The following is a 13,479-nucleotide window of genomic DNA, read 5'->3' as shown; positions in this document are numbered from 1 at the left end:
AAATAATAAAATACCAGTATACATACATATCTTGATGATTCAACATCAATGGTGCTTATGAGTGAAAAAATCAAAAAAGTACATCATCCCCATCCCCACCCAAGCCACCGCCGCACCACCCATCCTCCGTGATATATATTTGACAATGTTAAGTACAAGTATCTTTGCAGTCCATTCTTTCTCCCTGCGGTCAACGGGTAACAGAAACTATAAATCTGTGGAGGAAAATATATTCATCGATAAAATGATAGGTGCGGAGAATTCCAAGGGTAACAAGAGCCATAAGTCCATAGAAGAAAGACTCCACCGATCCAGGAGGGCCATGGGAGCACCATTGAGGTATTGCCAGAGAGATCTCCAGTATCAAGGCAGCGCCACTTTATAACTTGTCCTTATAACTGTTTAAATTTTAAAAAATGTATAAATAAATATATTGCTTTTATTCATACCTTCTCTTCATTTCTTTTGTGGCACCTACCATATTAGAATGTGTTGTGTTTTGAAGTAGTTTTACATTTGCCTGTGGTGTTAAGGATCTGTAGAGTATAGCAACCCTGTAGACTCACATTTGAGAGAGAGTTAATTAATAGCTCTGGTGGGTTATATGACCATAGTGTAGAAGTGCACAACCTTTCTTGAAGTGGTGTTGTAATCCGAGGTATATACCAATTTGCCCCCCATGTGGGGGATACAATTTCCGAAACTTCCATTCTTGTAGACAAATGGGGCTTTCTACTCCACTACTCAGAACTCCAGAAAAAAATGAGTCAAGATGACCGTACAATGAGTGCAACCGTCCCCATAGCTTATGAGTAAAGTGAACACAGAGGTGTCAGAGATAGTTGAGGGCTGCACAAAATGCTATTGCAGGGCGCAATGTGGCCCCCAGGGAACAGATTGTGCACCCCTGCCTTTGTGGGTTTATTTTAATAATTCTAAAAACTTCCCCACAATGTCACATGTATTTCTTATATGGGTGCCCAATAGGCTAGATTAAAGTCAAACTGGGTTAAAAAAGATATTTACTTTTCTCATCGTATCTACACTTCCTTGTATATATATATATATATATATATATATATATATATATATGTATTTCTACACCAATTCTCAGTATACGGAGGTATTTCCCTAAAAATAAGACGGACACCTCAATGTAACCTACGTTGAGTGAGTACATCATGTGTCGCAGGTGCATTGGGTCAGCATTGCAACGTGGTTTCTTTTTTTTTTTTTTAAATCTAATAATTTTTATTGAAAAACTCCAATTACAGATTTTCCATCTTTCAAGTAACATGAATGACATAATAATTCCATAGTATAAAACATAGACAAAGTATCACAACTTCAATTCCCTAGCCCACCCTAAACCCAAATCCCAACATTCCAGAGAGGACAATTTTTAGAGCAGTTCTAGAATAACAGAGTATAAAATTTGTCAAAGTTGGGAGTAGAAGGAAAAAAAGAGGACGAACAGTTAAGGCATCGCATCGTAAATGCATATGATGTAGGAATGTAGACAGATAGGCCCATTTTGGAATGGGTGTACGGAATGAAATTGGTAACGGATCCCCGTATATGTATATTGGATTCATTTGAAGATGGAGTGGATCCCGACTTGCCCCTATTCATAGGTATCTCTCATATCTTATTCAATGTGGTTTCTAATTATCAAGGCAACCACAATGCAAATGTTAACGTAGCCTTATAGATTTTTCTTACACTAATTATATATATGTGTATCAGAAACATACATTGTCAGTGATGCAAGGAAAAGGCATGTTGACATTACTTTTGAAGGTCAAATATATAATAGCCAAGCCATCATGCTGACTGCCAGCTCACTCTGAAGTTATTACATCCACATGAGCATTACATGGCATGGATTAGAGCTCGTATAAATCACAGCTGGGACTGTCAGAACTTGTGTATAATGCTGCCGCATGGTAAATTAAGATTTCAAGGCAACAGTTTGCTGTACTTCTTTTATAATATTCAAGGTTGCTTAGTCTCTCGACCCTTCTAAAATAATTCTGTATATTCTTCTGGAACACTATATGGTCCTGGGACATCCCAATAGTTAATAGCACGCACTCTGTAAGATCCAGACACTTTGCCACTTTCTGAAAAGAGAAAAGACAAAGTTGTTAGATATATGAACAAGCCATTATTCTAAAGGTCTATTTATATATTCTCCTATGCAGATGAATGGAGTATATCTTCCTTTGTAATCAGCCACTGATAAGGGGCAGTACTATTCATTAATAACGATCATCTACATTTAGGTGAAAATGTAGAAAAACATTGGAACCAGGGCTGTGGAGTTGGAGTCGTGGAAATTGAGGAGTCGGAGGTTTGGTTTACCGACTCCACAGCCCTGATTGGAACTAATAGTTGTACATGTATATAGCAAAAAATACATTATGGACACACTGATCCACAGCATTCGGGGGCTCACTGATAACTGGTTACAGAAATACCAATCACTTATTTTAAAAGAAAAGACGATTATCAGAGCACTCAGCAACGCTTAACTTCGTTCCTTTATTATTGCAGTACCGTTAGAACATGTCCAAACAAGAACCTAAGGCTGTTTCGCACATCCCATAGCCTTCACAAAGGTGTGAGACATTATAGATTGTAGACTCTTGTTTTTCCACATTCAAATGTTACTGCAAAAATTAAGGAGCAAAGTTAAAGTGCAACCACTGTTTTAATTTTTTTATATAAATCAATAGTGCATATGTAAGTAAGCAACTCTGTAACATTTTATCAACCCTGATTATTGTCTTTTCTAACTGATCAAGTGATGTATGTGACATGTGATGACATTGGTAACACTTTTCTATAAGTTTTGCATATTAGATACAATGAACTTTTCAGTGCCTGTTGCTTATACAGCAGTAATATATTCCACAATCCTGTACAGTAATTATTCACATCAGTTGCTGTTCCCAATGAGGTTCACAATGTCATTATTCAATCAAAGACGCACAACCAAGGGTCAGTTTCACAGGAAGCAAATCACAAAGCCGTATTTTGTTGTTTTGTGAGCAGTAACAATAGTACCAGAAGAAATTCAGGCACACACCAGGAAAACATACAAACTAGTTGTATGCTTTTAATTTATGTTTCTAAACATTCGGAAAGGGCCTCCGTATTACTGCATTATCACAATCTTTCCAGGCTATCGTAACAGTTTTTGGGGTTTAGTGTGAGTTTTACCAATTTGCCTTTCTTTCTGTGTTTCTTTGTGTTATTCCGATACACACAAACGAAATGAACATGTGTATAAGAAAACGTGTAATTACAATCATTTTCTGGGAGAAATACTTCATTTCCTGAAACAATTTCAAAGGTGCCAACACTTTGGTTATGACTGTATACAGTTTTGCTACCTCACAACCTGGAATTTCACAGCTTGTTTTGAGTGTTTTCATCAGTCCATGTAAAGAACATGCCTACAACGCTGAATATTTGTTTTCTTTTTTTTATTGTGAAGAAAACAACAAATAGGACAAAGTAACTGAAAACTTCAGTGTGCATAACTATTCACCCCCTAAAATCAGTACTTTGTACAGCCTCCTTTTGTGGCAATTACAGCTGAAGGTCATATTTGCATGAGTCTCTATGAGCTTTATACATCTTGACACTGGGATTTTTGCCCATTCTTTATAGCAAAACTGCTCCAGCTCCTTCACATTAGATGGTTTCCTCTGGTGAACAGCAATCTTCAACTCTGACCACAGATTCTCAATTGGATTAAGGTCTGGGCTTTGACTAGGCCACTCCATACCATTTACACGTTTCCCTTTAAACCACTCAAGTGTTGCTTTAGCAGTATGCTTTGGGTCATTGCCTTCTTTGAAGGTGAACATCCATCCAAGCCTCAAATCACTGACAGACTGAAGCAGGTTTTGCTCAAGAATATCCCTGTATTTCACACCATCCATCTACCCCTCTACTCAGACCATTTTCCCTTTTCCTGCTGCAGAAAAACATCCTTACAGCATAATGCTGCCACTATGTGTCATTGTGGGTATGGTGTTCTTGGAGTGATGAGCTGTGTTAGTTTGGCGTCAGACATAGCATTTACCTTGGTGGCTAAAAAGTTCAATTTTGGTCTCATCTGACGTCAGCACTATAGGCCATACATTTGGGGAGTCTCCCACATGTCTTTTGGCAAACTCAAAATAAGCCTTCCAATTTTTGTGTGTGAGTAAAGGCTTTTTTTTCTGCCCACTCTTCCATAAAGGCTACCTCTATGGAAGGTACAGCTTATTGTGGTCATATGGGCAGATACTCTAGTCTGCAGCTATTTCAGAGATACCTTTGGTCTTATGTGCTGCCTCTCTGAATAATGTCCTTGCCTGAGCTGAAGGTTTTGGTGGGCGATCCTCTCTTGGCAGGTTTGTTGTGATGACATGTTCTTTCCATTTGATAATTATGGAATTGATGGTGCTGCAGTGGATCATCAGAGATTGGGATATATTTTTTAGAACCCAATCCTGGCTTGTACTTCTCAACAAATTTGTACCTGACTTGTTAGGTCTTCATTGTGTGGTTTGTTGAGTGTTGCCTCTTGCTTAATGATGTTGTTGTGGCCTTTCACAAGAGGTGTGTATATACTGGCAGACCATTAGATTGCACATAGGTGGACGTCCTTTCACTAAGCATGTGACTTATAAAGGAAATTGCTTGCACCAGAAATTTGTAGGGCCTTCATAGCAAATGCACATGCCAAGTTTTAGGTATTTGATCCCATTTATGTTATTTATGCCTATACTTTTCTCACTTCACCAACTTAGACTATTTAGTGCTGATGCATCACACACAAATTGGATTACAAAAATATTTAAACACAGGTGGAAACCCCCAACAAGTTACCCCATTTTGGAAACTAAACCACTGAAGGAACTTATCTAGATGTGTAGTGAGCACCACCAAGTGCTTCACAGAAGTTTATAGCGTAGAGCCATGAAAATAATAAATCACATTTTTCCCTCAAAAATTATCTCAAAACGTTTATGGTCATGGCCATTCGGAACAGTGGAGTATTATACAAAACATCAACACTTCAATATTGCCGAAGTTATGGCTTCTTCAGTAGTCCCATGTGAAGGACCAGGCCCCAAAACATCATAATTTCTACTGCATCTACAGGAGTCCAGTTAGAAAATGATGCCGGGTTGTTTTGTGTCAAAAATTGCTGGGTGTACAAATTTGATTACAAAAAGTCTATTTCTGTGAGGCCAGTGGTGTCAAATTTGATTCCTGATTTGGCCACAAAATCATGAATCAGTGGCTCATAGTGTTCGGGGGGTGAGGTCCATACAGAGTTAGAAATGGTGGGCGCTGGTGCAGTTTCTGTTCTGGGGCGTCTTTGTGGTGATTCGGTATCAATGGATGAAGAGGATGAGGAGGAAAAATAAAGGAAGGTGGGATCCTCTCCCTCAAAGTCAGTGTCGACGGCAATGAAAGTGGATCGTCCCCCCCCCTTCGTGTGTAGGGCAAAGGGGTACTCGGAGCTGGGCCCTTCGGTTCTCGTCGGGGATGTCACGGTGGCTGACCCGGTCCGTGGCCCTAGGGGGACGTCCATTGTAGTATGGGGGAAAGGTCTTTAAAGGGATAATATTCGTGACGCCACCTGTGGTATTCGGTCAGGGTGACCGACGCTGCTTAGGCGTCCGCTGGGTTGATGTTATGGCAGCTAGATGGTATACCTTCCCACAGGTGAAGTGTATCCCCAGGGCTTCCCAGAGTGTAGATGGTGGATGATGTAAGGCGCAGTGAATAACGAGGACACAAGGTTGCAGTCTCTTTACCTTTACTGAAGGCTTCAGCATCCACAGTCCAGGGTAAGGACCACAGGGTAGGCAGATTCCGGCCGGTCTGAAGGCAAATCCAGAGTCCCCCTTATCCAGGTGGAATTCAATAGCTTTCCTCTAGCGCCTGAGTGTTGTAGTCCCTCCCTGCTGAGCAACTCGGTAAGGTCCTCACAACTATTGTAGGTGTTAAGTCTCTTCCTCTCTGTCTCCCTGATGGATAGGACAAACCCGTATGACTGGTGGCCTGAGGCTTTTTATAGGGACCCTAGAGATGCCCCGGCCCCCACAAGTTGCCACCATGCCTCCTGGGTATATGGTCGGGCAGCCAACGTGGCATCAACTGTCCTGCCAGTCTCTGAAGTAAAGCATAGAGATCCTTACTCCCTCAGTGTTCTGGCTACCGGTTACTGCGCTTCAGAAGGAGGCAGCCTGCTTCTAGCTGGTCTCCCCCTGATGTTCCTCTCCTTTTGCTATGACTTTGTTTCTCACTCAATGCAACACAATTCCTTTCAATGTCTCTTTCTTTGGATGCTGCCGTACGTGGGGCAGGCGCAGCTCCGTGAACCCTCGTTCTCCCACAGACCTCCGTATGCTCTCCTCTCCTCGTTCTCACTCTGACTAACTTTCTGTCCGGACTCCCAGTTTTACCTAATTGTAGGGAGTTCCCTAATAGATAGATACATGGCTCCCCCTGGCGGCCTGGAGTGTGAAGTGTGTTGTGCGGTTGTGATACCTGGACAGAAGATCTCCTTCATTGCCTTCAGACGTAACATCACTCCCCCTGGTGGAAGAATAACATTACTGCAACGACCAGGACTCTGGGGCGCTGCAAAAGCGTATGCCTCCTCCACTGAATACCAGGTTTGGGACGAGCAGGACTTTTTTACGTATGTGATGTTTGTGTGAATATCAAATTTTATTTGTGTGTATGAGAATGCTTGGTGTAAACTTTTATCTTTTTTCTAAATAAAAAAAAGAAAAAAGCAACTGGAGGCGGTTAGTGATGTGCATCAGTGATCAGCGCTCAATGGCTGTAGGACAGGCACATGGATGTGGTGCAAAAAGGGGATAAAAAAATAGACAGAAAAAAGTCCTTGTCAAAAATGAGCGCTGGTGCTAATCAGTGTTGTATGTCTGATCAGTGGCTCAGCGGCCGTAGGACGCATGCACAGAGTGGTGCAAAGGGTGGAGAAAAAATAATTAGTGAAAAGAAAAAGCTGTGGAAAACAGGGAGCATGAGTGCGGACCAGTGATTTGTGTCACTGATAAACGCTCGGTGGCTGCTACATGCACGCAAGGAGGTGATGCAAATGGAAAGGGGGAGAAAAATTCACAGGGAAAAAAAAGTCCTAGAAAACAGTGAGCACGGATGTTGATCAGTGATTTGCATCGCTGATCAGCGCTCGGCCGCTGCACAATGCATGAAAAAGAGAAAACTGCCAAAAATCGAGCGATCAAGTACTGATCAGCGCTTGGCGGCAGAGGAAAGGTTGGAGAGGGGCAATGGAGCGAAATAGGGGGTGATGGGGTTTGGGGTGGATGAGGAGAGATCAGGCAAGGATAAGGAATCAGGATCTCTTCTTACTTCTTTCTTCAGCAAAAGCAGGAGAACAGGCAGCAGCAGGATTTGTGATATCACAGGCTTTTGTAGCACCATAAGGCCCAGCACAGCGCACAGACGGAACTGCATTCAATTATCTTGTATATATGATTTCCTTTGATAGTAATCAGATCATACAGGTTTTTTTGGCATAATGATTGAGTATGTTCTTTGATTTGTACTCTAATGGGTTTTAATATTATCACACTGAAACCTAACAAATGAGTATTGCACACTTTCACTCATGTGATATGTTCATGTATCAATATAACACTATTTTTGATATTAGTAGGACCATGTTATGGGCCATCTAATCTTGTTTGGGATAGTATTTGGCCAATATTCGAGTGTGCATTCTTGACTTTGTTCCTACCCCTCTACGAATTTAAAGCAGCCTTCTATACTACTGCATATAAAGCTGCGTATATGGTTTGAACCTACCCAGCACCACTATGTGCTGCTTTATATATATATTTTATTGAAATTTTATAATAGATACTTTTATACAGTTAACTTTTATCCTCTAACTTTACTTCAATATACCAATACTGTAGAAGTTTCTGAGCTTTATTATCTAGCCAGGATGAAGTACATGCTGGGGCATTGGGGCCAGGTCCAAATTTTGCACCTGGGAGTATCATATTCTAGTTATACCACTGGTTCTCAGCAGCACATATCCAGTTTACACAGTAGGATGATGTGCTGCCGAAAATGATAATGTTTATACAAGCTTAAAAAGAGTTTCACCTGACGAACAAACGTTTTGCTTGTTCATTAGTGACTGGTAACCTGTTTAGATTAACCAATTATCAGATAACGAGGGTTTCAAGGATAAGCATACAGCATAAATGCACTTGTAGATTTATATCTAAGCATAAAGATTGTTGATAACATTATATGAAACAGTTTAAAAAGACATACCAGGACTATAAGTGAATAAAGTAAAAAAAATATTCCTTGTATTTATCCTGCTAAAGCTTAAGCCATCAATAGAATACTCCACTTCATATGTCTTCAAACACCTGTAAAAGAACCAGAACTATAGTAAATGTACACAATTGTAATTCATTAATTTTTTTAATTGAACATGAATAATAAATATCACAGAAATAATTCAGAAATGGGCACTTACCGTGATACCACATATGTGTCACTCCACACCACTGCCACTTGTCCTCTAATAAGAGGAATAATATGAAGACTTGTGACCTTAGAAGAAAAAAACAATATTGGATATACTTTCATGCCTTTTTCTGCAACCAGTTACCCGTTTCTACGGCTTTATTTACACATTAGTATTTTTGATCAGTATTTCATCAGTATTTGTATTCCATAACCAGTAGCGTCTCCAAAACACAGAACAGGTGTCAATCTTTCAATTATAGGTTTTCTCTGTAAGTTCCAGTCCTGGTTTTGGTATACAAACACTGAGGCAAAGTACTGACCAAATTCTGATATGTGAATGAGGCCTGACATAGTATAGTAAAAGGATAAGTCCTGTGAAAGAACTGCTTCAATTTTCACCTGTGGATTTACTTCAGTGAAATTTGCAGCATAACACAGTTTAAGATCACATTCACGCATTCAGTATTTGGTCAGTATTTTACATCAGTATTTTTAAGCCAAAATTAGAAGTGGAACAATTAGAGGAATAGCATAATAGAAACACGTCATTACTTCCGTATTTTAAATTAAATCAGTCATCATGTGCGGGAAAGATGTGGGCTCAGAGTGCGAGCTCACATCAAAGGCAGGTATAATCACAAGTTGGCAAATCGAGGCCCCCTAACTAGAGGCCCCCTATTATAATTACTAATATCACCGATTAGAGATAAAAACACAATCTTTATTAAATTACAAAAATACAATTCACCCTCTGTGACCAGAGACTGACTAGGAATAACAAAACAAACAAAAAACCCAAAGTCTCAACAATAAGGATATGGTGACGTGGCAATCCACAGTAACCCACAAAAACTAAGGCCGGTTTCAAACTTGTGGTTGTGTCCGCAGCGTTTCTTCCGCAATTATCTGCATGTGTTGTGTATTCCTATATTTAACATTAGAGACGCATGTGTCTGCGATCGGTTGCGTTTTGCCGCATTTGACGACGCATGCGTCGTTTTGTCGTCTGCGGTTTGGCGTGGTAAACGCTACATGTAGTAATTTTAGAGGCGTCAATTTGCCGCCTAGAAACGTATGCGGTTGTTAGCGGATGGAATGCGGCAAAAAAACAAACGCATTGCTGTCTATGTGAACGCATGCGGCCGCAAGCACATGCGTTTGCGAACGCATGCGTTGCACCACAGGAAAACATGTCTAGACACTGATTAGCCACCCCCAACATACAAAGTGATAAAGGGAGGGAGTGGACATTTGCAGGTCACTACTCAGCAGACAGAGAACCAGACCAGAAAGACGAAAGCACCTTGGAGGAAAAAAGACTGATCAATGTGAGTATATCCTAGCCAATGCCTTTATTTTCTATTTTCTGTATCTACATGTCCTTATTTCTGCCATTTCTTTCTTTCTGCGTGCATCAGAATGTCATCTTCTTCTGATGAGGAGCAACGTCCTGGGCCTTCACAAGCCGAACATGTCAGTGAAGTGAGTACTCACCTCCTCAGATTAGTAAGTATTTACTGCCACATCTACACATATGACAATTTTTTTCCCTTTTTTAGAGCACTTCTTCCACTGCAGAGGCTGAGCAGGAGCAGCGGGTTCATAGTCGGGTGGCAAGACGGCAGCGTGTAAGTATACCTGGCTGACTGTTTATTGTATCCTCACTTTAGTATTCTTGAATCTTCCTTTCTTTACTTTCCTCTTTCTTTACATTTTTCTTAAGGAATCCTTTTTTATCTTGACTTTTATTATTCATGCCATTTCTCTACCTCTGTTTTCTTTCTTTTCCTCATGTTAATGTCTCCAACCTTAATGTCTTAATTTATTTTTTAGGTTCCAGAATGGGATGAGAACCTCATTGACAATGATATCCTCATCTCCCAGGTCCATGAGCGAGTCCCGTTGTGGGACACCCGGGTTCTGCAGCACTCGGACAACGTGACAATCCGGCGGCTATGGAATGAGGTGGCCAAAGCGATGTGGGATGGCTGGGACAACGCCCCGACTCGGGTCCGAAATGCATTTTGTAAGTATTGCAATGCAGTGTGATGCAGCAGAGACTCTCAGTAGTTTCTCTCATCACACACAGTTGTGTGAGCACAGCCAAAAGTCCATTGTCTAACCATTATTTTTTATTTTTTCAACAGTGCTCAAAGTCAAAACACGTTGGCTTTCGATGAAGGACCGCTTCAACAAGGACCTGCGTCAAGAGAGCCATGTTCCTAGTGGTTCTGGAGCAAGGATCCGAAAATATAAATACCACCGCATTCTGACATTTTTAAGACCGGTCCTTGCCCAGAGAACGTAAGTATTTTTTCGGTGTATTAGGTTGTGTTGTATTGCCATAATCTGTATGTTTCTATTCCACAGGAGTTGGCGTTTAGTAAACGTTTGGTATTAATTTTTTTTAATTTTTTCACAGCTCATGGAGCAGCACTGTTGACCCAGGCTCTGGAGCGGTCCTTCATCAGACAGCCACGGACCCGTCCCTGCCATCCAGCAGCGCTGCAGCAAGTGGGCCTGCCACACTAACTGGAGACCAGGAAGCTGGTCCATCAGGTGTTCCCCTTTCCCTGTCCTCTGTCCCTTTTTTTGGGGCTCCTCCCGGCAGCGGCAGAGGGCCTCGGACAGGTCACTCATGCCCGAGTTTTTGCACTTGCTCGGTTTTCACGATGGACTCAAGGCTTTGGGTGAACGCCTGGATACTGCCATTAGCCATATCAATACACGTATCCAGGAGTCTTGACCAAGTAAAAGCCGACCTCCAGAGGCCAGCACATCATTTTTTTAATCAAATTGAACAGGGGATGTCGGAACACCTTACTCCTGATCTCCAGCTTAGTGTCATGCAGGCCTGCAATGCTGCTTACGTGCAGGCTATGCAGCGGAGTCGGTATTTTCAGCAGACAGTGGCGGCATATCCACCCGTGCCTACACTGTCACGCTTGACCTCAATGTCGACCTCTGCTGCATACCACTGCACAGCCACCTCCATTCCAAGCACTGCCGAACACCACTACAGCACCAACACCATGCCGAGTGCTGTAGGACAGCCCACCGCCACCACCATGACAACTGCTGCTCCTGCTTGGACCTTCTCCACTGACACCACCATGCAGCAACAGGACCTGGCATGGCCTTCCGCTCCGCCACCATGATACAGCAGGACCGTGGAATTCCCTTCCACTCCACCACCACGATGCAGCAGGACCCTGGCATTCCCTTCCGCTCCACCACCATGATGCAGGAGGACCCTGGCATGGCCTTCCGCTCCGCCACCATGATGCAGTAGGACCCTGGCATGGCCTTCCACTCCGCCACCACGATGCAGCAGGACCCTGCCATGGCCTTCCAAACTCCTACCGCAACCATGCAGCAGCAGCAGCAGGACAAAGACAGTGACAGTTTGGCCACTATGACCAGGCCACAAGAAATGAGCCCGCCAAGGCTCCCCAGACCGCAGCGCCGATCCCAAAAAGGGAAAAAAAACAGCGGACTATTTCTATTCCTCCTCCCTCACCTCCCAAAGTGTCTGTAATGTCAGGTTTGTCTCACCCTTCCAGTGTGTCTCAGCCCTCTCATGCGTCGAGCCCCATCCCCGATCTGCCAGACCTCAGTAATTTAATTACCCCTTCTCCTGCCACCCCTGTGTTATCCACAGTGAGTCAAGTTTCACAGCTACATACCCCCTTTTTCCAGCACTCTACCCCAAGCAGGCGCAGTTAATTTTTTTTTTTGTTATAAAAATAATAATGATTTTTGCCCCAAAAAATGTTTGGTTAATTGTGTATTTCGCCGCCGGCAACACACACCGTGCGCCAAATAAAACACTGCGCCGCACACTATTTTTTGCCCACATTACAGCTCCAGTAGTTAGCTAGTACAACACTGCAGTTTTGTGTGTCTTTAGTATAGAGATATGAGGTGGGCCAAAAAATGTATACTTGTATTTTATCCATAATCTCTTCCTTCTGCTTAGTCTGTGACAAGTGTTGCAGACTCAAGAGAAAATGGCGGCAATACAATGCAGAACTATACTCAACAGGTAACATAGTAACATAGTAACATAGTTAGTAAGGCTGAAAAAAGACATTTGTCCATCCAGTTCAACCTATATTCCATCATAATAAATCCCCAGATCTATGTCCTTCTACAGAACCTAATAATTGTATGATACAATATTGTTCTGTTCCAGGAAGACATCCAGGCCTCTCTTGAACCCCTCGACTGAGTTCGCCATCACCACCTCCTCAGGCAAGCAATTCCAGATTCTCACTGCCCTAACAGTAAAGAACCTCTTCTATGTTGGTGGAAAACCCTTCTCTCCTCCAGACGCAAAGAATGCCCCCTTGTGCCCGTCACCTTCCTTGGTATAAACAGATCCTCAGCGAGATATTTATATTGTCCCCTTATATACTTATACATGGTTATTAGATCGCCCCTCAGTCGTCTTTTTTCTAGACTAAATAATCCTAATTTCGCTAATCTATCTGGGTATTGTAGTTCTCCCATCCCCTTTATTAATTTTGTTGCCCTCCTTTGTACTCTCTCTAGTTCCATTATATCCTTTCTGAGCACCGGTGCCCAAAACTGGACACAGTACTCCATGTGCGGTCTAACTAGGGATTTGTACAGAGGCAGTATAATGCTCTCATCATGTGTATCCAGACCTCTCTTAATGCACCCCATGATCCTGTTTGCCTTGGCAGCTGCTGCCTGGCACTGGCTGCTCCAGGTAAGTGTGTCATTAACTAGGATCCCCAAGTCCTTCTCCCTGTCAAATTTACCCAGTGGTTTCCCGTTCAGTGTGTAATGGTGATATTGATTCCTTCTTCCCATGTGTATAACCTTACATTTATCATTGTTAAAACTCATTAGTTAGGACACCTGACCTGGTGAGTAGAGAACTGCCTTCTATAACCTCCA

General features: G+C 42.3%; 1 protein-coding gene across 3 annotated transcripts in view; it reads right to left on the bottom strand.

Annotated features, from left to right (window-relative positions):
• Positions 1-1,237: 1,237 nt before the first annotated feature.
• The window catches only part of IDUA (alpha-L-iduronidase), a 204,780-nt gene continuing 192,538 nt past the window's right edge, over positions 1,238-13,479 (bottom strand). For all 3 annotated transcript variants that reach the window (XM_069743169.1, XM_069743173.1, XM_069743174.1), the window contains 3 exons: positions 8,561-8,637; positions 8,350-8,450; positions 1,238-2,123 (listed from right to left, as the gene is read on the bottom strand). In XM_069743169.1, coding sequence (XP_069599270.1) covers positions 2,023-2,123; positions 8,350-8,450; positions 8,561-8,637 — 279 coding nt within the window. In that variant the 3' untranslated portion in view covers positions 1,238-2,022. The remainder of the gene's footprint in view (positions 2,124-8,349; positions 8,451-8,560; positions 8,638-13,479) is intronic.

Source organism: Ranitomeya imitator, chromosome 1, assembly GCF_032444005.1.
Source record: "Ranitomeya imitator isolate aRanImi1 chromosome 1, aRanImi1.pri, whole genome shotgun sequence".
In the NCBI taxonomy this organism is placed as follows: domain Eukaryota; kingdom Metazoa; phylum Chordata; class Amphibia; order Anura; family Dendrobatidae; genus Ranitomeya; species Ranitomeya imitator.
Note: the sequence above shows the minus strand (reverse complement) of the source record. Positions and strands in the feature narration are given on the sequence as shown.